General features: G+C 42.7%; 1 protein-coding gene across 2 annotated transcripts in view; it reads left to right on the top strand.

Moving 5' to 3' along the window:
• The window catches only part of SH3RF3 (SH3 domain containing ring finger 3), a 211,195-nt gene extending 206,757 nt beyond the window's left edge, over nt 1-4,438 (top strand). For both annotated transcript variants that reach the window (XM_035114298.3, XM_060273399.2), the window contains one exon: nt 2,715-4,438. In XM_035114298.3, the coding sequence (XP_034970189.3) occupies nt 2,715-2,883 (169 nt within the window). In that variant the 3' untranslated portion in view covers nt 2,884-4,438. The remainder of the gene's footprint in view (nt 1-2,714) is intronic.
• Nucleotides 4,439-25,781: the final 21,343 nt, after the last annotated feature.

The following is a 25,781-nucleotide window of genomic DNA, read 5'->3' as shown; positions in this document are numbered from 1 at the left end:
TGTATACATAATTTGTTCAATTCTATAGATGAAGTAAAGTGCACGGGTGGGATCAGATGAACAGATTCATATTTTATGCAGCACTTGTTGCTTCACACCCACAAATATATAAAATACGGGAGAGTTAGGCAACTCTAATAACACACAGCAGGCGCAGCTTTATTAAATGCGAACCCCCAAAATTGGAATCCCCTCCAAACTGATGCTAATTTTTTTTACTTGTTTTGTACCCTGAGCCCCACATTTTATACCCCTCCATCTGAGTGCCCCCCCCACCTAGCCTAGGCAAACTCGGCCCTCCAGATGTTTTGGGACTACAACTCCCATCATCCCTAGCTAACAGGCCCAGTGGTCAGTGATGATGGGAATTGTAGTCCCAAAACAGCTGGAGGGCAGAGTTTGCCTATGCCTGACATAGCCATTGCAAGAAGCTACCTAACACTCATTGCAAGAAGGAAAACAATTGTCAATTACAGCAGTGCATTTTGTGGGGCTTCCCAAGCCTTGGGGGGTCATTGCTTGTTGTCATTCCTACCTATTAATGGGCTAAATTTTAATTGCAATAAAAGGTAGAGGAATTAACCACACTGATTGTTTGCAGCTCGGAGTGGAATTCAGAGTCGGCTGTGCGTTTTGTAAGGTATTGTGTATGAAACTAATCAGATAATGAAGGGGGGAGGGAATGGCTCGGATTTTCCTTCCTTGTAGCACATTCTAGCCTGCATTCATTCCCATTCTGTTTTCTCAACACCTGCTTCCTTCAAGTGCTATTTGCCTAAACATATAACCGCTGTAATCAGCACAACTGAGATAATCCAGTTTCATCACTGCGAGAGCTGTCAGGAAATGCCTAGGAAGTGCTGTTATGTGCTTAATATTCCTGGTCCTTATAACGCTGAATCTGCCTGGTCTGGCTGATCAATGGAGCAGGAGACCCAAGAGCCACCATTCATGTAATATTTTGCAAAAAATTCAAATACATGAAAACTTTTTGGCAGATAGCAAACCCCTATGTACACATAGTATTCCTTTAGATACTATGTAGCCCTTTAGAGTTTTGCCATTTGTAAATTGGGGTGGGGGAGACACCAATTTATTGTGTTATGAGCTCTGGTTTTCCACATCTGCTTTGAATTGCAATTGGACAGTTTGAGCAAATGCGGAGTGCTTCTGCCACTACGATGCACCTAAATTTGAACAGCTCAAAGTAAAATAAAACGTTGCTTTTCCATTCACCAGGAAGATGGGGTCCAATAAACTCTACCCTATTTTGCGTATTCCATTATGCACATCCATACACAGTTGCAAGATTTGAAACCTGGGATCATTTTAGCTAAAATTACTCTAATTGAATAATGTTATTAGTCAGCACTGAAGCAGCATGTCTAAAATAATGTGAGCATTCATTTGCATAATGGTTGAGATTGGCAATGCTGTGCAAAGTGTAGCAGGTCTGCCCATGGCAGTATGATAGACTTTCTCCATAGCTAGCCAGTAGTCCACATTTCAAACCCTATTACTTGCCTTGGCACACTCAGAGGAAGTGACAGCCTGATTTACTGGTGAGAGGGAAAGATGACCAGCTTATTTTGGATCGCTCATGAGCAGGGATGTTGGATAATTCTGTCAAAAATGGAAACAGAAGCAGCAATTGCCAATGTTTGCTTATTCCTCCCACGTCCAGAGCAGAAATAATCCAGCGAATACAACTGGTATTCACTGTTGTTATCCGCAAATTTTGTGTGTGTGTTCCCCATTTGCATAGTTTCCTTCATAATTAAATGAATGGGGTGGAATAATTTAATGACAATGTCATTTGTGTCATAAATTGCACAAATTACATAATTTCACCACAGCAGACAGCATGACAAAAAAACATTTTCAGCAGAAAGTGAACTGCAGCAGAACAGAAACAAGGCTGCTTGCAACAAATACAAGACAACGGCCTCCTCACATCCTGGCTCATGAGCGCTGTATTCTACACAGTTGTGCAATCATGTCAAAATACACAGCTTTTCTCTAGGCATTTCAGATACAATATGATGCTCAACAGTGTTATAGTGACCCATCCTATGCTTAACCGATGATGTTACACTGTTAGTGAAGTGTTATGCCTCTGATCCATGATCAGATGCTGGCAGCCACTCTGCTAAAGGAACAGCGAAATACAAGTATAATAAACAAAAGAAGTCAATGACTTTTAAAATATAACTGAATATATAGCTGAAAAGCAAGGTAGAGAGATACTCACTCTTTCAATAAATCAGCCTGCGTACTTGCCTGGCAGCTACAGATGACCAGGAATTCTATGCAGGCCTGTGAGCAAGAAACCAAGCAGGCTGCTAGAGAGAAGATGGTCTCTCAGCTGTATCCAGATAACTATGTTATGGGGCAATAATAAATGTAAATGCTAAATAAGTAAAATGCAGCAGGCTGCTGAAGGAGGGACGTGCTTCCCCGTCCCTTTTCTGCTACCACCCCAGAGGCTGGTGAAGCATTCTGCAGCCTAGTAACTTTTGACAGCTTATTGATAGAACTGACATAAATATATCCATTGTGTAAGAGTTTCTGGCGTGGGAACTTTCCACAACATCATTCCCAACCAACCTATGTGGTTGCTGGTTCCAGATGTAAATCTCTAACACTTCCAGAGAGTAGAAGTAGAGCATATGAACCACCATCTGTAATAAGGTCTACCCTTCTGTCTCTTAAAGGTATCGTGTTGTGGTCCCCTATCCCCCACAAAGCGAAGCCGAGATTGAACTGAAAGAAGGCGACATCGTGTTTGTCCACAAGAAAAGGGAGGACGGCTGGTACAAAGGGACCTTGCAGAGGAACGGCAGGTCAGGCCTCTTCCCTGGGAGCTTTGTGGAGAGCTTCTGAGGGCTTGAGCTCCACGCTTTTTGGACTCGAAGGACCTTTCACAGGAAATTCCATAGCACAAAAGAAAGAAAGAAAGAAAGAAAGAAAGAAAGAAAGAAAGAAAGAAAGAAAGAAAGAAAGAAAGAAAGAAAGAGCGAAGGAAAACTTTCCTAATATCCACTGCCATAATAAGAACTGTAATTATTATTTCCAAAGACTCCGCAGGCTCTTTGATATTCAGCCCAGGAGATGATGTCTCTTGCTGTGCTTTCAAACCCACGTACGGTACATACAAGCAGTATTGCTGTAGTCGTGCCTTCCACTCGGAATTGAAGACTGAGAGGACACACATTCGGGTTGTATCTTAAGCTAAAATCCAGCCGCCACACTTTGTGTAAATGATAAAGTATGTTTTTAAAAAGGGGGGGATTAAGAAACTTGTTATATTGCTGTAATTTATTTGTCTGAGCTGCAGTGTTCTTATTACTGGCCTATGCAAGAGGGACTGAGTTTCAAGAGGAGTGCAAGGGGACTCTTGAACTTGTCTGTTTTCCCAGGTGGAGGTAAAGGAAGCTCATGGATGAAACGGAACCCACTGAAATCTGCACACTGTTTGGCTAGACAGAATTTGGGAGTCCAAAACATTGCCAGCATTCCTTTCTAATAGATACCTCAAAATATTCTGCTTAAGAATACTAGTCAGGGCCTTTTCATACACCGTATACCCCGAGAAAAATATTGAGAGTAGTGTTCCCAGTGTCAGGCGAGTCAACACTGGAAAAGTGCATTTTCCCACGACTTCCCAACCCATTCTGAAAGCCAAATCCTATGTGTGACAATGGACCGCATGACAAAGTCCCATCGAGCAATGTGGACACCACATTGATACTTTTTCTCTTGTCACTGCATCTCCAGTAGTTAGCTTAATAGCGCATCAAAGATTTCATACGAGGAGCCAACAATCTGATATGCTGGACTATCATCAACTACATGACGTTTTGGTTAGCCATTACTTTTCTTTTCTTTGCAGCATTTTAATTTTGATTGTTGCTTTAATGTATTTCAGACAAGAGAGCTTTTATACAATGTACTTTTCTAATGCAAGAAATGTTATACATTGCAAACTCCATATAGATAAGGAAAGGCCTACTTCACATACATACGGCGCTACTTTCCATTAAAAAAAACCCAGTTAAGAAGTACTTGATTTGGCATATCGCATTAAAAAAAAAATGTTCTCAAGTGTGCAAAAGATCTTACAGTTGCCATACTTGCTACTGACATTGAAGCAACTGGGGCCAGGATACAGATAGGACCACAAGCAGAACAAATCCTTGTGAAACACTCTGCATCAGGACGGAGTTCCCAAACTGGTCTGTATACTACCAGTGGTCCATGTGTTTCATTCAGTTGGTCCAGCACGTGTCTATGGATGAAAATGGGAGATCCCATATCCATTGCGTTAAATAGACATCTTTCTTTTTAATTGTATTTTATTGCTTTTATGTCTTATATTCTATGGAACTCAAATTGTAATACAGAATAAAAGAAGCAATAACAATGCGATTAAATATCATACAGCATCTAGTACAACACACTGCAATTGCTACAACAGGCAGAGAAATCGTCAAGTGGCCCTCAGCAATTTCAAGTGGTCCATGGGGAGGGGGGACATTTGGGAACCCCTGCTCTATGTGCAAGGCCTTGCACAAGCTATGCGTACAAGTGGCTTCGTGAAACAGGCTTCCACATGGGGAAGGTGTTCTCTGAATGCACATTGTGTGAGCTGGTTTCACAAGGTATATTACCTTGATCAGCTTGTGGAAAGCAAATCTCTGGATTCTGGTCAGCACCTGCTATAGTGTGTGAAGGGAAAAAAGTAAGAGATGGCAAATAGGCAGAGCGATTGAATTCAATCCAAAGACGCATGAGTGGAAGGAAAACAGCTTGCTAGTGGCATTCAGCAAACCCTTACGAAAGAGATCACACAGTGCTATAATAGGTATGCTCCACAGCAGTACTTGTGCTTTCAACTGCAGGAGAACATCTGTGGATTTATGCAAGGCTATTGCATGAGCTGTAAAATAGCTGTGCTGTGAGAGGAACCCCCCCTCCACACGCAGAAGGGCACCTTTGGATTCAACCCATTATTCATTTACTGAATGAAATTCCATTGGTTAGCTCAGATACCTACACATTCATTTATCATCTGTTGTATTAGAAGATACTACTATGTGTATTTTTGTACCCTTTATTGTCGCTAATGTCAGGCTCCTAAGGATCAAAACCTTTCTATTGCTTGCTCCATACAACCAAAGGAGGGGAGGGGGAGAGTCGGAATCTTAAGAATCACTAAATATACAGTGGCCTGTTCCTTACACACAAATATATTGTGTCGGGAGCCTCTTCAAAGCATAGTACGCTGTCTAGACAGCGATAATTACTGGAGATTTGGGAGCTTTTCCAGGAGGATTCATTTTAATTGACTTCTACATGGCAATAAAAAGAACACTGCAGGTTCCCGCAAGCACAGAACGTTGGAATTTTTATTTCTCTCTGTCTCTTAACATCAGAGAGAAGATGGCTGTAATTACCACTATCAAAATGTGATTTGTTTCTGTAGAAATGTATAGTTCTGAACAGTGTTTGGTTTTCTAACCTGGGTCAAGCTACATAATAATAATAAAATATTCAGGCAATAGAAGCTTCCAGCAACCAAGAACTTAAAGGTGCAATAAATACCGGTAGGAAGCAAGAAAATAAACCTGTCATAAGTCAGCTGGTGACATCTGTTTTAAAAAATTGTCAAAGAGACAGAAGGGTATTTTTAGCAATGTCTTTTGCTCGGTTTAATTCAGGCAGTGTATACTGGAAACACCATCCAAAATCTTCCCATTGTAATGTATTACTTTGTCCTGCATAAGCTACACTCTTCTCATTCTAAGATATGGGCAGAAATCGAGAGACATAGCCCATTGCTTCTTCAAAAAGTAGGGGAATGTTTTTGTACTCTCTTAATTTTAACATGCCAGACTAACAGCCCAATCCTAAAACTTGCTGAAACAATCACCAGGTACTTGGATAGATTAGACCCATTTCTGATTACACCAGCTCTGAGGGCAGATACTCATGCACAAATAATTATGGGGCGCTAGCTATACTCTAGGAAGCCATATTCCGTGATGGAAATATTCAGATAATCTCTCTTCTATATAGAAAAGCTGGTACAACAATACAAACAACATGTATTTCATTCACCAGGGAGTCTGTGGCATACAAAGATTAAAGAGAGGGTATGTGGAAGTAGTAAAAGTGAGTTCAAAAACATTTCAGCTGTTACTCAGGTTACTTTCCATCTTCTGTGGGATCCTCTAGGTAGAACATCTAGCTTCAGCTAGAGCTACCCTAGAGCAGACATGCCTAAACCTATTCGGCTCAAAGACTGTAATCGCCCTCAGCCAGCCCTGTGGCACCCACAGGTCAGTGATGTAGCCACCCCACATTCTCACAAAGGCACACTCCCCCCCTCCCACAGCAGATCTCTATAGATCAGCTGAGGAGGGAGATATTACCACCTCCCTGCTCATCAAATCATCCTTCTGATGACTGGACAGGGAGCCAATTTACGTCCCTGTCAGATTCACTGGGCCGCATTCCTTACTAAATCTCTCCAACCCCTCCCAGGGCCGTGTCAACTTTTATTGTTGTTTCTTTTGCCACTGCTACCAAACTTGGAGGGGCTTGAGGGTGGGCCAGGTGAGGCCCCAGAATGGTCATTAGCCACCCCAGTTCTACAGGAGGCTAAGGGGAGTGTACCCGAGGATATTGGCATGCCCTTATTTCCAGCTATCACTCATGTCTCTCAAGCCCATTTCAATTATTACCCCAACACACACACACACCAGTATCTGCCCTTCCTGTCTTCTCCTGTGGAGGGGAGTGATTTAGGCACTGGTCTGGTCAGAGTCAGCCTTCTCATGAATTGTCACGAATTGTCCTGAAGCACACACTTTGGCCAGCCCATTCTGGGCACAGAGTGATATTCCCCCTCCCCTTCCCATCTACCTCTTCTCATCATTTAAAAACAAATGACACAATCAAGGCAAAGCTCAACACTTTTAAATTTTGTTTTCCTTAGAAGATGCTTAAGTTCCACGTTAAACTTCAAAATACTCGGTAGGGGGTAAACTGTGTGCTGCACACTAAAACATGTAAGAGTGCCATGATGCCATTTGTTAATTTTTTTAAAAAAAATGAAAGAAAGCAAAACTAGCTGTTTCAGGAGGGGCAGTTAGAGGGAGGAAATAGGTGGGGTGTGCAACTTAACCCTTCCCCTGCCTGATGTTTTGTTCCCAATGGCTCCCTACCCAATACAGGATTCCAACCATGTTTTGGCATGCATCTTTGACACATTCAAGGAAGAGCTGCTTGGGAATGTGATTTGGACAGAGAATACAGTGGACAGCAAAAGGATGGGATGGGTGCTCCCTTCTCTGCCACTTCATTGCTCGAAACCCCCACATCTCGGAAGTGGCTTTGCTGGTTTTTTTTAAAAAAAAACCAACTACAGTACTTTTACCTGTGTTAGCGTGTAATGTGTCTGTTACCCATAAATATAGCTGTAGCATGCCCTGGTCAATTGTGACTTTTTGACTTCAAATGTGAGAATATCTATGGCTGGCAATGTAAAGTGTATTTTTCCCCTGGGGGAGGTAAAAGGGGGGTGGAAATTCGGAACTTCCTCCAGCTGGGAACCTGAGATGATGGGAGTCTTTTCTTCACCAGCACCTGTATTCAGAACTGAGAAAAGATGGAAGGGAATGGGCAGAGGAAGATGGCTTCTATTCTGATTTGCTTTGGAATTATTGCAACCAGTTGTTTGGACCAAATCCATGTTGGTGCTTTTGTAGTTTGAGCAAGGAAACATTCCTCTCACAAGTAAACAGGGATTAAAGACAGCGGATTCTCCCACTTCCTATGATACATTTTTTAAAAAAACTAAATCTCAAACAGTTCAGGACACTGCATATAATTACATGCTTAATACTGAAGGCTCTCTACAGTGGACCAAAAATGGTGGCTGTTTGCCATAGTTGTGACAACCTCTCTTACATAGTGCCAAAAGAGTTTTGCACGAGTAAGTCAGATGTGAGCATTGTGTACTTCAGCTGTAGACGAGAGGCCAGGATTCAAATAACCACACAACTAGTTCCACGCATCTAAGGAGGCTTCAGATATGTTTCCTGAACAAATCCCCCTGCCCAGTGCTATATGGTAAAACACTTTTGAAACCGAGGGGGAACACCAAAAGCAATTTATTGGGGTAGGGTTGCTGTTCAAAGAAAAAAGGCGCAAAACTTCCTAGGCACACAGATGTCCATGCCTGCACCTAAAGTTGCTTGTCTTTAATAAACAAGGCCACCCCTTATCTAGAAATGGTCTCTTTTTTTAAAAAAAATATTTTTATTAATTTTCCAATTAAAACCAATTATATCACATTTCAATATTTCAAATTATACACATATATATATCAATCAAACCGAATGTTATGCCAAATCATCTAAATAATTTATTTTTGGGTTCCCATGCTTCAAGAAATTGGGAATTCCTCGCAACTGTCCACTGCCGTCTTATTTCTAAAGTTCAAATCGTCCTCCAAGCTCATAATATTCCAAATCTTCCCCTTACAGTCACCTAGATGTTTTCCACTTTCATCCGATTGTTCCAGCTGCTGAGATAAATGTCAAACGAAGTTTCACAGATGTTCTTTCTCCTGTGTGAGTTAATCAGTCCAGCCTCCCCATAAATCTTCTTAGTGGAGCTCCCTGTTGCGACGGAGTAGCAGCGCCATCTTAAAAGGCTCAAATCACTTTCATTTTCTCTCATAACCATGAAGATTTACGATTTATTTATCTTTATAGAATTTACAGCTTTTTCAGGCAGGAGACCCAAACATCCAACCATGAACTCTTGGTAAATTAATGGATCTCCTTGCCCTATAGCTGAACTTAGCTTCAGGTCGCTGCTCCAATTTAAAGTGCGTCACAGCTCATAAATCCTCCGAACGCGTCCAGAACTCCTTCCGTCTGACTAGGGGGGGGCTTTTCTCATCGGCAACTTCACATCTTTAAGAAATATGCTCAGTAACAACAGCTATAGAGTTCAACTCACACAGTCTTTTGCTTCTCTTTCACTCCAAACAAGCCAGGACATCGCGTCCGGGAAGATACGAGGCAACAATATGAAGAAAAAATAAAAACTTGCTTCCCTTATCGCTCCGTCCCCATCAATCCTTCTTCCAGATGCCGTACATTCTTTGACTCCTCTCGCTCAGCAGCATAAAATTCTCAGCAGTAAACAGCGCTTCTTCCCCTCCTTCTGAAGTATGTCCATAGATTTAAGCCTAATTATCTTCTTTAACCATGGAAATCCCCGCCATGCAGATTAGCGTCCGGGAGTCCTGGCCGTCGTAAGTGCTCAGCCCAAGCTCCCCCCACTCCAAAAACAGTCGGAGTGGGTCTGGGGGCATCGCGGGCCAGCGGCCCCTCTCCGTAACCCCCAGAGAGGGTAGGGGGTTGCCATTTACTCCCCTAGCAACCGCCAAATTCCTTACGAAGGTCAGAGAGATGGAAAACAGGTCCGCCATTCCTGCAGGCGGAAACCGGAACCAGTAGAAATGGTCTCTTTGCTGTGCTCAGAATATAGAGCAGCGAAAGATCTTGGCTCTTGCATAGTGTATTCAGCCAGCTGTTCACACAATAGCAGCACCAAGGAATCATCACCCTTTGGCAGGGATATTATAGCCACCATTGTTTTGCCAAAAAGATTTTGCACATCTCTGTATGAAGGTGTTAATCCACAATACACAAACTCCACTAGGAGAAAACACGACAATTTGCAAACACATATTTTCTGAATTCAGTATTTTTAAAGGTTGTGCCACCCACTGACGGAGGAAGGGGGGCAGGGGAGCACACCGCCCCTGGCAGTACGATCCTGGTGGTTGCCCCCCCCCCCGCTCGCACTGCGATGCACGCCTGCTCTCCACCCCCTGGTGCTGGAGCATGAAGCTCCACCACTGCCACCACATTCACTCCGACCCCAGCATTTGATGCTTAAAAACCCATCGCTCGCATTTCATCTGAGGATTAAGAGTTTCTTTGACTGTTTGAAGCTCCAACAAGATTCGAACAACAGGTCTTAGTTCTCCTCTACCATGGTAGCTTGAAGTAGTGGATCAGTTTCACGTATGTAGCACAAACACAGAATGCAAAAGACAAGGCAGGGATTCTGGATAGTGACCTCTGTGTGGAAAGTATTGGCACTTCCAGTGGTCCATGTTGATGAACGGCATTCAAAGGACAGGAAGCATGGGGAGGGAGGGGGGAGTGTGTGCACACGCATGTGTGCCTTTCCTAAGACAGAAAATGAACAGAATTGTCCTGGCAGCCTTGTTTTGTAAAATGCCAGGTTTGTTGTACTGGAGAAGGTTTCTGCTAACTGAACAAACCCTTTGTACTTTGCACAGTTCAGGAAAAAAAAAGGTTTTTGTTACACATGGATGTTAACATATAATTTAAAAAAAAACATCAATGGTTATTATGAGTACAAATGAACTGCAATTAATGTGTTTCTCATCCTTTAAATAAAATAACCATTAATGTAACCCAAATGAATATTTGTGGTTCTTTTTTTAATTGAATGGAGAGCAAAAGAGATGGAAAAAATAAGAGTCAACGGCCCAATGGATCAGCCTGTTGTGCATGAAACACCAAATCATTCTATGGTGATACGGGGCCAGGATTTTTGCTCACATGCTCCTCGGTTGCATTCCTGGTTTGTGGCAAACCATTGTTTGCCCTTACATCGGAACCAGCAAATTATGGTTTGCATAATCAAACCAAGGTTGTAAATCTGAATCAAACCCTGGTTTGATTTTTGTCTTCAGAGCAAACCCAAGTTGCTCTTGAAGTTTACTTGTTCAAATCATGGCATTGACCAGTCCAGCTCTTAATCTACACAAATGCAACCATCACCTCCTGCCTGATCCTTGGAACTGGAGATGCCTAGGAACTGAACCTAGAACCTTCTGCATGCAAATCATGTGGCTCTACCACCGAGCTCTCTTTCCTCCCCAATTTCTTTCCAGATTTATTTGAATGGTGCACATAAGGCATATTTATGAATGCCTACCTTTTAAATTCTATTCATTTCTCTGCACATCTGGCCTGAGCCCTGTCAGTATCATCCTGTTAAAATTGTTCCCGAGGATTAGACTGACATCCTGGGGCCACCATCAATGTTCCCTTTAGCATCCACAGGATAGCTCAGGAAGGTGTTAACACCGGGAAAATTCTCCTTGGTGCGATTTGCGGGAGCAGCCTCTGTGAAAGGATACTGTCAACGTCATAGGATTCACTACAAGACACCAGCAATTTCACATGTCTGGACCTAGGGGGGTCTATTCTAGGAAATGTCTTGGGAATGTTATGCATTGGAAAGAGAAACTAGGTCACACAGCAATATGAAAAGTAAGAGGCTCTATGGCGTAGAGACTACACACAGAGACTGCAACAAGAAAACTGAAGCTGGATGCAGTTAGTTTGCAGAGCTTTGCTTCCAGGGACTGGAGAGCCTTGACGTCTTCTTTTTCTAGAAACATTCCAGTTTGTTTTCAAAAAAAGTACACTATGCCTATTTCTAAACTTTCCTGGGGGAAAAGATCCAGCATTTGTGGTTTTTTCACAGTTCCATGAGCCCTTCCTGACCTCAGCGGCTCTTTACAACATGGCAAAACTGGCAGAGGTAATGCTGGGTTACTCTGTGCCAAGTCAAATAAATATATGATCTGTACACTAGCAAGAAAGCCAGTGCATGATAACAGTTTGAGGGGAAACCCCCATTCCTCACATTGCAGACATAGATCCTTAAATTATTTTCAGAATATTTGCAGCTCCTGCTTGGGGGAAACCAAACCATCTAAAGTGTGAGGAAGGTGATTTGAACACATACACCAGTGCATTCCATGGTATTTATTCCATGGTGTTTTTTCAAGACCTACCTTATTCTCGTGAATGCAGTATGTTTTAACTGTGTGGGTTTGTTTGTTTTTTTAATTCTGAATGTTAAATTGCAGTATCCCACCCTGAGGCCAGCTGGTGAAGGGCAGGAAATTAAATTAAAAAATAATTCCCAAGGCAGAAAATGTGGGTTCATGACACTTTCCATATTGGCCTGAATATAAGCCTCACTTTTTCTTTTTCCAAATTCTGACCGTGAAAAGTTAAAAGTATGGCTTAAATTCACGACCTTACAAAAACTGACTTTTACACTATCTCTGCTGAAACAGACATACGGTCAAATGGAACAGGTGTGAGTGCCTGCAGAATTTTAAGGGAGCGGCTTATATTTGGGTATTGTCTCTCCCCCCCCTTGAATTTTAAAGGTGTGGCTTATATTCAGGTGTGGCTTATATGTGGGCCAATACGGTATAAGGTCTTATCACCCTTGCCTCCTGCTCACTGTGTACCCAATCTTGTCTCTGAGCCTCTTCCAGCTCCTTCCCCCTCGGCCTTAGGGCCTTCACTCTCACCCTTTGACCTAGACTAACCTCTCTCGGCCTGTCTGGGTTTGCCTACCCAGTTCTCCTGCAGACTGACATCCTGCTCAGCTTTCTTTGCTGTGCATCACCGCCAGAGTTTCCTCTACATTTGATTCTCTCCAGTCCCACCAAACTCCTTTCATTCAGAGGCGCCTCATCTTTGTGACGGCCATTCCTGGGGCCGGCGGTGATAAGAGCAATCCTTTATCGACTCCCAGGCTCCATAAAAAGTGCAGACTGAAAGCTGGTTTTTATAAGATTCTTTTTCTTTTTATTTCCTCCGATAATTGTCTGGGATCTACGTTAATGGAAATGTAAATCGACTGCCACTGTGCTAAATGACAATCAGGTTTTGTTTGACAGAGCTGAAAAGTATCTTATTGAGAATGTTGGCACCAAACAATCTAAATGCAAATTTAGGTGGGGTTGGGAGGAGGGAATTTTAACTTTTGATGAGGTTATTTGATAATGTGGGAAGGTGGAATTGGCTTCCAGTTCATAAAAATCATCAATGTGCATAGCAGTTCAATGACAGAGGTCAGCCTTTCTGTATTATTTTAAATGAACTGGACTAAATTATTCTGCTTTCATTTTCTATTACACATCGTTTAAGAAGCAAAACAAGGCCCGGCGTTGAGGAATTTTACCCATCTTCCAGCAATATGCATACTTGGAAGGTAATCCTGGGAAATTACAATGTACCCACCTCTTTAATCCTGTTATTTCTAAATCCTGGTCTGTCATATCTGCTTTCTGTACACAAGGAGCACAGAAAAACCCTGTGCTTATGACATACTCGGCTTCTCAGATTAGCAGGTGTGTATTTTCATAGACACGGTCAAATCAATTTGCAGAAACACATTTTGACTTGCCTCTTCCTACAGCAGTAACAGGGTCACTTGCAGCTACCAGCTTAGTATCAGTCCTAAGGTAGGATCTCACCCCATCACACATAGAATAATAACAGAGTTATTTTCTACACTCTCCCCCCCCCCCCCGGCATTAACGCCGTCTTTAAGGTGCTATAGGACTCTCTGTTGCTTTTGCTGAAAAAGACTAACAGGGCTACCCCTCTGTTAATACATTAACTATGGCGGGGGGGGGGGAGCAATTCATTTGTAAACATTTCTTGATGGCAGAGATTTGCACACCTATTGTGAGCTATGATACATGTAAAAAACAAAAGTGTATTTCCACATCGCCGGACAGCAAAATGAAATAGAGACATGTGGCTGGAGGGAAAATACCCGATGAGAACAAATGTCAGAATGGATTTAGGCACATGTGTGCATCCCTAGTATACAAGCAAATAAATTAGCCAAGCTTTCTTCTAAATGCAAATGGCAGGTACAGTGGAGTCTTCTTCATCAGAACCACAGCAAAAAGGCTGTTCATATTCCTAATCCCTACCTGATGTGATCCCAATCTTTTGCACCGCCCCCCTTCAAAAAAACCACAAAAAGTACTGGAATTTGGCCCTAAGTAAAGCATTCCATGTGCACTCACACTACAAAGAGCTCATAGGCCACCTATCCTCAGTAACCAAGAGCACCCTAGCTACCGGTAGATGCTGGAGGGACCTACCAGCAGTGAGCATGGACCACCACCGTAGTACCAAACTGTATGGGAAACGGCCTTACTAGAAAAGCTAACCAACAAACTGAAACAGGAGCGAATAAAAGAGGATGTCTTCACCCTGGTGTGGCTCCCCTTTCTTACACACATTGCCCAACAAGACAACAACAGGAACCCACCGACAGCATACAAATCAATATGGCTAACTCCCCCCTCTCTCACATGCAAACAAAACTCACCGCAGTCAACTGAAGGCAACCAGCCAGGCCCCTGGGCCCCCCAATCTCTCTCACCGCCAATGAAAACTAATAAATGAATAGAAAGAGAACCTACCCACGTGACGCCGACGCAAAAAAACCATGCAGATACACCTTGTAAGATAATGAACGTTTAACGCCCATCCACCTCTCTTCTCCCCTAACCTTCTGCTGGCAACACTGATGTCTCGCATTGAATATAACTGATCTGTAGAAAGGACTTTATGATCTGAAAAACAGAGACGATATATGGACTTTTGTAAGCCACAAAAATCTCTTTTAAAAAAACAATTTTTAAAAAACGAAAGCATGCCATCAGCAGCCTAGGATGGAGGACTCACTAAGTCTTTAGATAAAATATCCATTGCTTTCTGTCTATCCCTCTTTTAACCATTGGTCATCTGTGTGTTTCCTTTATGTTTGGTTTGTCCTCATTGGCCTCTACTGCTTTTTGAGCATTTCCTATTTGCACATACTTCATGATCCCAGAGCTAGCGGTTGTTCTTTAAGGGCTCAACAAGACTTACCCTTTCCTCCAGGAAAAACCTGCTCTTCACCACTGAATTGGAGCAAACGGAAATCGGATTTTATCCAGACTGACGCTTGCTCCAATTTAGCGCCAAAGAGCAAGTTTTCCCTGGGGAAAGTGGCAAGGAAAGGGCAAAACTACTCAGACCCATGCCCGGGAAGCCTGGAAAACTGCTTGGACCCATGCTTTCTATGCATGAGACAAGCACAAGTCTGAATGAGCCCCAAATCAGGTGATTATTTTTTTTAAAAAAAGCTGAATTAGCAAGGTAACAACTCTGCACCCCTCTGTAAACCTACAACCCAAATTTTGCTGTGGTGCAAAAGAGAGGGTGTTCCTCCCTCTGGAAGTTAAGGACAGGTGCATGTCATGAGTGTTGGAAACAATGAGTTGCCTCGCCTCATTACTGAACCATGAACCCAGACAGAACGCAATTTGAAATCCCAGTCAGCACAGAATCTTGTTTTGCCCTGAGCGAACCCATAAGAAATCTCCAAGGAAACAATTTCATCCTTCCTTTCACCCCATTCACCTTTACAGAGTGGTGCAGAGATTGTAAATAACAAACGGACATTTCTAAAAATTATAGTGGCTACAACTGTCCCTCCCTTTTTGGGGGGGGGGGTTTCAGCGGAAATGAGTAAGTGAACGCTCAAGGTGTCATGAAATGGTAGTCAGGCAGAGAAAATGACCCACCCTTTCCAAATTTCCATACCCATTGAGTCAATCCCCCATCTCCTACTACCCTTCTGAGAAAAACCCCACCCCACCCTCCCACTATATATAAGGGTCTGGTGACTTCTGTTTCAGTTTATCTGAAGTGTACATGCACATGAAAGCTTATACCCAGAACAAACTTAGTTGGTCTCTAAGTTGCTACTGGACAACTTTTAATTTTTTTTATTTCCAAATTAACGTTGGTGTGGGGTTGTCTGTCTCTATTACAAATACTGACTCCTGAGCTATCACTCTGCCAGGTGTTTTTTTAAATAAAAAAATTAATACTGCCTTCATGGGGAAAGCCCTATAGTATTTATTACAGTATTTTTTCAAGGCAGCAGCAAGAACATTTAAAAATAACTGTGTAAACAAAGGTACCACTCTCCAACATACTTGCCCACAGATAATACGGAACAGCGCTTCTGCAAGGTGAACCCGTCAACCCGTTGTTGTTTTGCATTTACAGTTAACATGAAAAGCTCCTTTTTATTTATGTAACAGCTTACTTATAACCAGTTTTAACTGGCAAAGGAATTCGAAACCTATTTTGTGCTGGGCGAGCATGGCAGGCGATTGGATTGGGCAGCGATGTCCCTGCCAATCTTTGCCTTCAGAGAGAAGCCATACGAGATTGCAGCCAAATTGTGGCGCACATGATCAATATCTGCACAGTAAGCAATGTGGGCATTTTCCTCCGCAGAGAAACACATTATCCAGTACAGAATGTTGAGTCGCAGCATATAGTGGGCTCTTTTGCACAAAATAACAGAAGGATCTAGTTGTCCATTGACAGACCTTCCGGGCAACATGCAACATGCATTCCTCTGGGGGTGGGTGTAAATTGAGGGGATGTATATGTCATGATTGGCATCCTGTCATGGATTTCCTTCCATTATGATGTACTCAGGCACAACGTAGTGTTTGCAAACCATTGCTACAGCAAAGCCTACAATATCTCAGCAAAGGTCATCTCCCCCCCCCCCCCGGCCCATTCCCCAATTGTTCATTAGCCATAAAGTGCCATCACTAAATGGATACAAAGTGATTTATTTTGCCATTAGTCTTATCTGGCTTTCTAAAGCAGAGGCTTTAATGAATATGCAAAAACCACATATATTTTATAATCTCCTCCATTTGATAAATGAACCCCTCAAGACAGCTGACTTTAGAAAATTACGCATATTTCGGCTTATTTCACCTGTTTAAAATCCACCCTTAGCATTTCTATCCCTTTTTCCTGACAACTCTGGTAACGACTGCATGCAATTTGGTCTTAAGTCAAAATCCAAGATGCTACTCTCTTCCTAGACTCCCCCAGAAGTGCTTTGTGGGGAAGGGAGGAATAATGCAACGTTTGTTCCCGTATCAATAAAAGGCACACTACATTTTCCAAGGTAACAGCAAAGATAATAGAGGGTGTAATAAAAAGCTGCCATGCGGCTCCCAGCTACCCAGGGAGCCATCGGTTTCAATTAAGAATACAGACTGGCATACACTGAAGGGAACCGAAACTCAGTTTAGTGTCATTATGGTCTTGTCCAGATGAGCCTTTCCTTTCCATTTTCACATCAAGAGAACCTCTTGTCATCGTAAAAAGACCGAGCTTTATGTGTTGTGCTTCAAATCCACCTCTCCCTGAACAGAGCAGGGAACCTCATTTCTGCTTTTCATAGTGTTCGGCACCCCCCCCCCCAAAAAAAAAGGTGTTCGGGATTAGCTTGAAATATGCAGCATGGGCAGAAAAACTATCTGTCTATACTACACTGTTGTAGTGTTGTGGCCAGTGTGCAGTTCATCCTGACAGCTGACATGGTCCAAAAGGAGTCCAAATTGCAGGGATCTGTAATGATCCAAATAAGACACAAACACACAGTACAGTGGTACGTTGGGTTACAGACGCTTCAGGTTACAGACTCCGCTAACCCAGAAATAGTACCTCGGGTTAAGATCTTTGCTTCAGGATGAGAACAGAAATCATGCTCTGGTGCAGTGGTTCCCAACAGGTGGTCCGCGGACCCCCAGGGGTCCGCGAGCTATGCCAGAGGGGTCCGCAAGATGCTATTAGAATAAAAAATATATTAAATATATTTCGTATGATAACAGATTTTTTGTTTTGGCCGCTTCCTGCATGAGCAGAGTCTAGCGCAAAACTAGAATTAGATAGAGGCAGTAGTTCTGCTGTATGCAGTTAGGTGGCGCTTTACAAACACTACTGTTTTGCAAAGAGGCAGCGCGCGCATTCTACTAACGCTCACCTCCCCAAGATGCTTTGCGCGTGTTGGCTTCATTTGTGCGCTACTGCGCAGGTACCCTGTCTTCTCCATTCCCCTCCCTCCTCCCTGGCGCGCGCTGCCTCTTTGCAAAACAGTAGTGTTTGTAAACAAAGCGTTGTTTTTCGCGGAAGCTACAGTTCGCGTAGTTAAAAATGGACCGTTGGTTAAAAAGTGGTTCGTTAAAACGACAAAGGCCTACAGATGAAGAGGAAGATAATGCATTTGATGTTCAAGCAAGTAAGTAAGTGACTCTCGAACCGATCTTGTCAGTGTCCATTGAACCTAAATCGTCGGCGTCCCTTGAACCTAACCCTTCCAAGATCAGTGTTAAGCTTACTGGAAAAATGAGAAAATATAACTCTGATTACTTGGAAATCGGTTTTACGGTTTAATGGGGGTCCTTGTCACAATAGCGGCTCGATGAGGGGTCCTCGAGAAAATTTTGTTGGAAACCCCTGCTCTGGTGCATAGCTGTCATGTTTTTCCTATTCTCGCGAGGAAGCCTATGCAGCATAAGGGAATTTCTCTTTAAAAAGGGAGAACTTGACAGCTATGCTCTGGTGGCGCGGCGGCAGCAGGAGGCCCCATTAGCTAAAGTGGTGCTTCAGGTTAAGAACAGTTTCAGGTTAAAAACGGACTTCCGGAACGAATAAAGTTCTTAACCAGAGGTACCACTGTACTCAGCAAAATAACCAGTTTATTGGGATCTTTGCAAAGCTACTCAATTAACTGAATGGTACTTACTTTTGGGTCACACAGGGTGGTATTCAACTGAGTTTTTACTCAGAGTAGACTCACTGAAATAAATGGATCTAAAAATGTTCATGAATTGCAGTGGGTCCACTTTGAGTAAGTCTTAGCTGAATACCACGCATAATTTTTTAAAAATTAAGTTCAGAATTCTGACAATGTTATGTTTCTGTAAGAACGGGGGGAGGAACCCAAATTCCTTTAACTCTTAGAAACTTGGAACGGTATCAGTGCTCAGTCTCTTTCTGTGAATTAAAATAAAATTAGGCTCTTTAGGCAAAACTATAGAAGCACAATTTGATGCATCTACTGTATATATATATATATATTGTTTTTAGGAAGATATAGATGGTTTTAGCTGAATACCACTCAAAGACCCAAATAGTAAAACACACCGAGTTTGAAGAAAAGAGCCCCAGCCAGTCTAAATGCAAATTTAGTTTTTAATTAGAAGTGCAAACCATCTTGCAAAGAAGTGCTATCATTTAAACAGCTAGCATGATAGCTCAGCTGGTAGAGCATGAGACTCTTAATTTCAGGATCATGGGTTCAATTGGGCAAAAGATTCCTGAGTTGCAGCGGGTTGGACTAGATGACCCTTGTGGTACCTTCCAACTCTATAATTCTATGATTTGGTGGAGCAGGAACTCCAACAAAGACAATGAAACCCTGCATGATTATTTTCCTTCTTCTCTGGCCCCTTCTATCCTAATCGGCTTCAAAACAGACTTGAAGGCCTCATTATCACCTCATTTACTTGCCAGAAAGAACAAGGAGGGCCCATCAATTACCCCAGCAGTCTCGATCACTCCTCCTCTGAAAAAAGTCCCAGAGTTATGTGCCTTGGTGCTGTTCTTCCACTCCCCCATTGTATGGTGTGTAGACAGATAGCTTTTCCCATGTATGAACATTCTCCACGCCCGTTACCAGCCTTGTTAAACACAACAATTCCTGTGTTTTCCTTCCTTCATATAGTCCTTCCTGTGTGTCAAACAGCTGCACACAGTGCATTTTGCGAACAGAAGGAGGGCATCCTGCCAGTGCTACCTTTCACTTAATAAAATTATGGCAAATCCAATATGTTACCCTGAACATTCTCTCTCTCTCCCCCTTTAATGCCCTACTTAAACATTCATCATAGCCTAATAAATATAATTCAATTTTCCCATTTATTTTTAGAACGTACTCTAGGAAATCTATCTTGATGTTATTACAAGGAGGGCAGGTTTAGACATCATACACCTAGGCTGTTGTTCATGACAGTCTCTTACTTCCTTTCCATGTCCCTGCCTTGTGCTTTTCTTGCAGCAAGGGAAGTATGGGTGAGGTTCCTAGCCCTCCAAAGGCACATACTCGCAACTTGATTTTAAAAATATTTAGCCCCAATGGAAGGGCCTTAGCTCAGGGGTGGAGCATCTGCTTTATATGCAGAATGTCCCAGGTTCAATCCCCAGCATCTGCAGGTAGGGTTGGGAAAGATCTCAGTCTAAAACCCTGGAGAACTGCTGCCAATCAGTGTAGACAATACTGAGCTTGATGGGCCAACGGTCTGATTCAGTGTAAGCAGGGCCAGCCCAATACATTTTGGCACCTGAGGAAAGCCACAAAAATGGTGTCCACCCCCCAGGGAAGAAGGGTGGAATCATGATCTCTACATCGGGGGGGGGGTGGGATAAGATCAACATTGAGAACAGAGGAGGGAATCAAAGCAACCCTGCCCATTGGTTGAACTGGTAATCAAAGGCCTTTGCAGGGAGGAAGGGGCCTGCTCTAAATTGTGGGGTGTGAAACATAAGAAGCAGTCAAGCACAACATTCCTTGTTACAGGTAGGTAGCCGTGTTGGTCTGAGTCGAAGCAAAATAAAAAAAATTCCTTCAGTAGCACCTTAAAGACCAACTAAGTTTATATTTTGGTATGAGCTTTCGTGTGCATGCACACTTCTTCAGATACACAGTGTATCTGAAGAAGTGTGCATGCACACGAAAGCTCATACCAAAATATAAACTTAGTTGGTCTTTAAGGTGCTACTGACAACATTCCTTGTTTGCCTAGAGTGGACATGCAAAGGAGATGTTTGTTCCAGCCAGTCGAAAACCTCCTGTTTCCTCCTGGGCTGGAGCATCCTTCCTTTTGCATGTGACTAGTGGTGGGCGTGACCTTACCTGTTCAGGTAACACAAAAGGACAAGGCACGCAGTCATCTCTCTCTCTTTTTGGACCTCGTTGTTGGACCAGCAGCTTTTTAGCCAGAGATGCTCTGTTGGCTTTCAGCCAACAAAGAGATATCTCCATATGGGAAAGACTCACATGTATATATATCTGTAACTAAGTCTGCCTTCAGGGATCCATCTATGAACTGATGATGTGAGTAAACTACTTTCATATATCTTAAATAAGATTGTGGAGTGTTCATTCTTTTTGGAGGGATTAAAGGGGAACTTGTTAGGAAGGATATTATTAAACAATGTATCTTCTCCTGCCTCCCTGAACATTCCCACATAAATCACACTGGGTGGGTGTAGAGGCCCAGAAGGGCCCAGAGGACAACTCCTGTCACTTCCTCCCTAAGGGTACGAGGAGACCAGCAAAGCCTTCTGTTCACCAAGAGGCCGCTGCGGAGGCAGCATGGTGGATACCGAGGCAGCAGCAAATCCAGTCTCCAAGGACCACACCACAGCCGCTGTGGCATGGTGGCAAGCGACACGTTCCTTGGATGTTGGCCCCTGTGGATCCAGCTGCCCAAGGCAGTTGCTTCACCTTGCCTCATGGGCAGGCAGGCCGGCCCTGAGTTTACAGCCACTTCCTATTTTCTGTGTTCTATGATCAAGGAGAACCTGAATCACAGGGCGAGATTGCTTATTTTACTATATCCCTGCAACTGAGAATAATCACTGAGGGATACGAGTAGGCTTTCTATATTCTAAATTTTAGCAGCAAAACCATGCGATTTTCTCACAGGCGACAACCAAACCTCTTGAATATTCACTTCAAATAAGCCATGGCTCTATGCCATGAGCTGCATGCTGACCAGATGGAAGGTCTTTAGCACTGCCTACTTATTGTGTTCACTCTGTAAGCCTCCACAACTCTCCACATTTCAGCCGGCCTGTTGCCCTTTCTTCCGCCGTATCAATTTCTACTCCCTTTTCACTGGGCATGGAAGCACCGAGTCCCTTTTAAAACACAGAGTGTGGAAGTGTAAGCTTAAGGTAATAGTCTGTGGCATCCAAAATATGTACTCAGTCAGATGCCTGGAAACTGGAAGAACTATTGCTATTTCTAACCTACACAGAGAGAGGAATGCCCAGTGGGTTGGCGGTAGCTATGAATGTTGGCTACACACACTTGGGAGGTAATATCCATCAGCCCTTCCCAAATAGAGATTTCATGGTGTTTTCTTAAAAAGATCCACAGCAGACCATGTACCAAGCAGAATATACTCTAGCTTGGTAGGCAGGGAGGAAATAAGTAGTCCTTTTGGAGAAAATGAGTCTCCAAAAGCTGCAGATTATTTCTTTCAAAATGACAAAGAGCCTGGGATTATTCAATGCCTTGGAGTGGCCTTTGCTGACTTGGTGGACTTTAGATATTTTGGACTACAACTCCCATCTGTCCTTGTCAGCACAAACTGTGCTAACATGGGACTGATGTGGCCCAACGCATTTGGAGGGCAGCAGGGTTGGCAAAAGCTGTCTTAAAACAACTTGTTCCTTTTTCAAGGAGACAACCTGGAACTGATATGGAAGGAAAAGCAGGAGCAACTTCAGAATGGTCCAAGGTGCCAGAACCTTAACTTCCTCCACCACTTGGCATTCTGAATCCATCCTTCCTTTGCATCGCTGGATACAGCATCCATCTTTCAGAGTTGTTTTATTACTGCCTTGCTCAGTTGGGAGGTGAAACAAAAAAGTCAATTAGATCAGCCATTGAACTGGGACATACTGTGTGAGTAATGGCCTGCATCGGCAGCATGCGCAGCCGAGATGCTCACAAAACAGCACAGCTTGCCACTTCAGCTGGCCTGTGGCCCATCTATTAGCACCCATTCATCATTTCAGAGGGGTTAGGAGCGGGGAAATATGATGCTGGGAGAAAATAAAAACCTGAATGGCAAAAATGGTCAGGAGAATGGAAAACGAGTTCTGAGAAAAAAGGAAGGTGGGCATATTAAGACTCTGAAGGAACTGGGTTTGTTTAATCTGGAGAACAGGAAGGTGGGGCATGTTAAGACTTAAAACACCTGAAGGGATGTTGCAAAGAGGAGGGCAAAGACCAGAGGGCAGAACAAAATCTAATGGGTATAAACTATAGGTTCTGTCCATTTCGGTTCTCTCCATTTCTAATTCTTCAAATCTCAAATTCACTTCTACAAATTTTGCAAGTAAGAAAATTATCCTCATGAAAATCCAGAAGCATTTATACAGCATATTCCTTCAGATTCTATATGCATTGTTATATGTTTAAGGTTTTATTATGTTTTTATATGTGTTCAAAGTCACCCAGATTGGGTGGGACAATCCAGTCAGATGGGCGGGGTACACATAATAAAATTATATTATTAATTATGTTATTATTACCGTATTATTATTATTATTAAGTTTCCAGACTCACACGCCTCTCCACTTCATTCAATACAGGGATCCTACATAGTAGGTATTTGTGCAGAGGGAGATTTTTTGCCAGCACAGATTCTCCTTCTGTAAAAACGTTATTGACCCCCTTAAAAGGGGTGGGTGGGGTGGAGTTGCTTTCTTATAAATTAAATTGCCAATCTTCATTTCATTTCAATTTGTAAAATGACCTTTCTATATTACTATACACAAAGCAGTTTACGGCAACAAAATATACAACAAACAACACACACCTTATAATAATCTGATCCAATACAGAAAGTCCTAATAAAACATAACTTTAAAATAGAATGGCTTACATGAAATAAAGTAATATTCAATAATATATTTGAATATAATAGAACAAGCAATCTTCCTTTCTACACTCTTAGTCTCAAGTCCCCCCCCCTTGCTGAACATTTCTTTCAACAGATTATCAGGCAGTAAGAATTTTATTGACAGATTATAAATAAATTGGATGAGACCTAGGCAGGTTAAAATAGAGGCAGTCTCCCTTTGAGGACGATTTCCCTAACTTAATTTATCTTGTCACATTGCCAAAATAACTTGACCCAGGAGAAGGTTAAAAAAATTGTTTTGATTTTTATCTAGTTTGCTTGATGAGGAGCAAGCTACATGGAAAATGTTGCCTAGCAACCCAGTATCTATTCCAAAATGGAGCAGAAAAGAAATTGCTTACTGGGACCCTCCATTACCTCATCATGAGGGATACAGAACGGCTCTCGACTTAAATGCCTGAGATTTGGAGCTTCCAGTTTATACTGTCAGATGCGAGAATTGGATGGCTGATTTGAGCTGATCTTCCTTGCTTTCATTTGTGTCACTTTTCATCACAGCAGGCCCTCAACAGCAGGGCCAGTTCAAAACATTTTGCTACCTGAGGCAAATCACCGGCTGATGCCCTCCTCCCATTCTACGTGCAAAATTCAGAACGGGCAACAGGACAACATCTTCCACTACACCTGAGGGCACAGCTCTGTCCCCCAACGCTGCCTTCAACCATCTTTCCCCCTGCCTTTTCTCTTCCCCCCTGGAATCTGACACTTAAGGATGTGGGATATTTACAATGCAGTCAAACCAACAGTGCTAGGATAGGAGCTGAAGCTCACAGAGTTTTCCTGTATGTTTGCTAGAGAGAACCCTCTGAAAGATTCTCCCACTGTTCCCTGTCAAGGGGAGGGTGTAGCGACATATATTGTCCTTAGCTACCTGGGCACATCCTCTCCTCTTTCTCTTCCAACTTCATCATCAAGCAAAAAAGGTAAGAAACACTGCTAAATCTGACCTACGGCTCAGACCCCATCTTAAGCTAGACTAAAGTACAGTGGTGCCTCGCTTAACAAACGCCCCATAAGACAAAATTTTCGCTTAAAGAAAGGATTTTTCTAGCGGAGGTTGCCTCGCTAGACAAATTCATTTTACGAAAAATTCGTCTAGCGAATCGCGGTTTCCCATATGAATGCATTGAAATTCAATTAATGCGTTCCTATGGGCAATTTTTTAAAAAAAAAAAATTCAATGCATTCCTATGGGATTCGCTAGACAAATTTTTCGTTATAAGAATAGGCCCGTGGAACGAATTAAATTCGTCTAGTGAGGCACCACTGTATATCCTTGTAACTGAACTGCCATTTTAGGCCTGCCTGAACAAAGCTGCTGTATCTGTTATTCTGCAACAGAAACACTGAGTATGAGTTATTGCTACTTTTTACAAGACTGTGTTTGATTATTGTTTTAAGGGGGAGGACAAGGGGGAAATACTGGGAAAATCTAGTCTGCCTTAAAGCATCCTGAATGACTTAAAAACCAAAAAGGCTAAAACTAGCCTATCTTTTAAGCTGCAAAGGGATGCACTCTGCTGAACTCACAAATGTAAGGAAAGAAGGATAATATCTAATAAATGTATCCTCTCTCCTAGCATCTATTCACATAACTACAAAGAAATTTGTCTCATTCTGTCCAGTGATTGGGCAGACCTGCCCAACAGCAGAGAAGGTCAGGAGGGAATAGGGGCTAGTGATTTCAGCAATGGATTTAGTGTTGTGTCAGGGTGCTTATTGTTGGCAACCCTGGAAGCCAAGACCCAAGTCTGAGCCAAGTATTCTCTGGTGAGAGAACCACAGCAAAACATGGAGCAAATAAAAGCGTGGAAATAAGGACTGCAAACCTTTTAAAATGTGGCATTTTCATTGAACTCCAAAGTATCCCACTTCCCTAGCACACAGGTAGATATGTTTGGTAAGTTATACATAAAATGGGTTATTTACAAACCTCGTTAAAGGTCGGATTCATGTGGTTTTCCACACAGCAGTCCAAAACAATACACAGGCACTTACTGTGAACAACCCATGACAGTTACAAAATGGTAAAACCCTAGTTTCAGACTCCTTTCTTGTCTGAAAAATAAGCTGGCTAAGCCATGCGGTTGAGCAACCAGCTCTGGCCTCCTCACACTGACTTCACATGTAGACTGAGTGCAACCAAAGAAGATGAAGAGTTTTTATTTGACATCCCAAGTCTACCGCTCTTAACCACTACACCACACTGGCTCTCCAGTGTGCACATTTCCTTCCAAAGTGAGGG

Source organism: Zootoca vivipara, chromosome 4 (genome assembly GCF_965207765.1).
Source record: "Zootoca vivipara chromosome 4, rZooViv2.hap1.1, whole genome shotgun sequence".
Lineage (NCBI taxonomy): Eukaryota > Metazoa > Chordata > Lepidosauria > Squamata > Lacertidae > Zootoca > Zootoca vivipara.
This window is presented reverse-complemented; position numbering and strand designations above follow the sequence as displayed.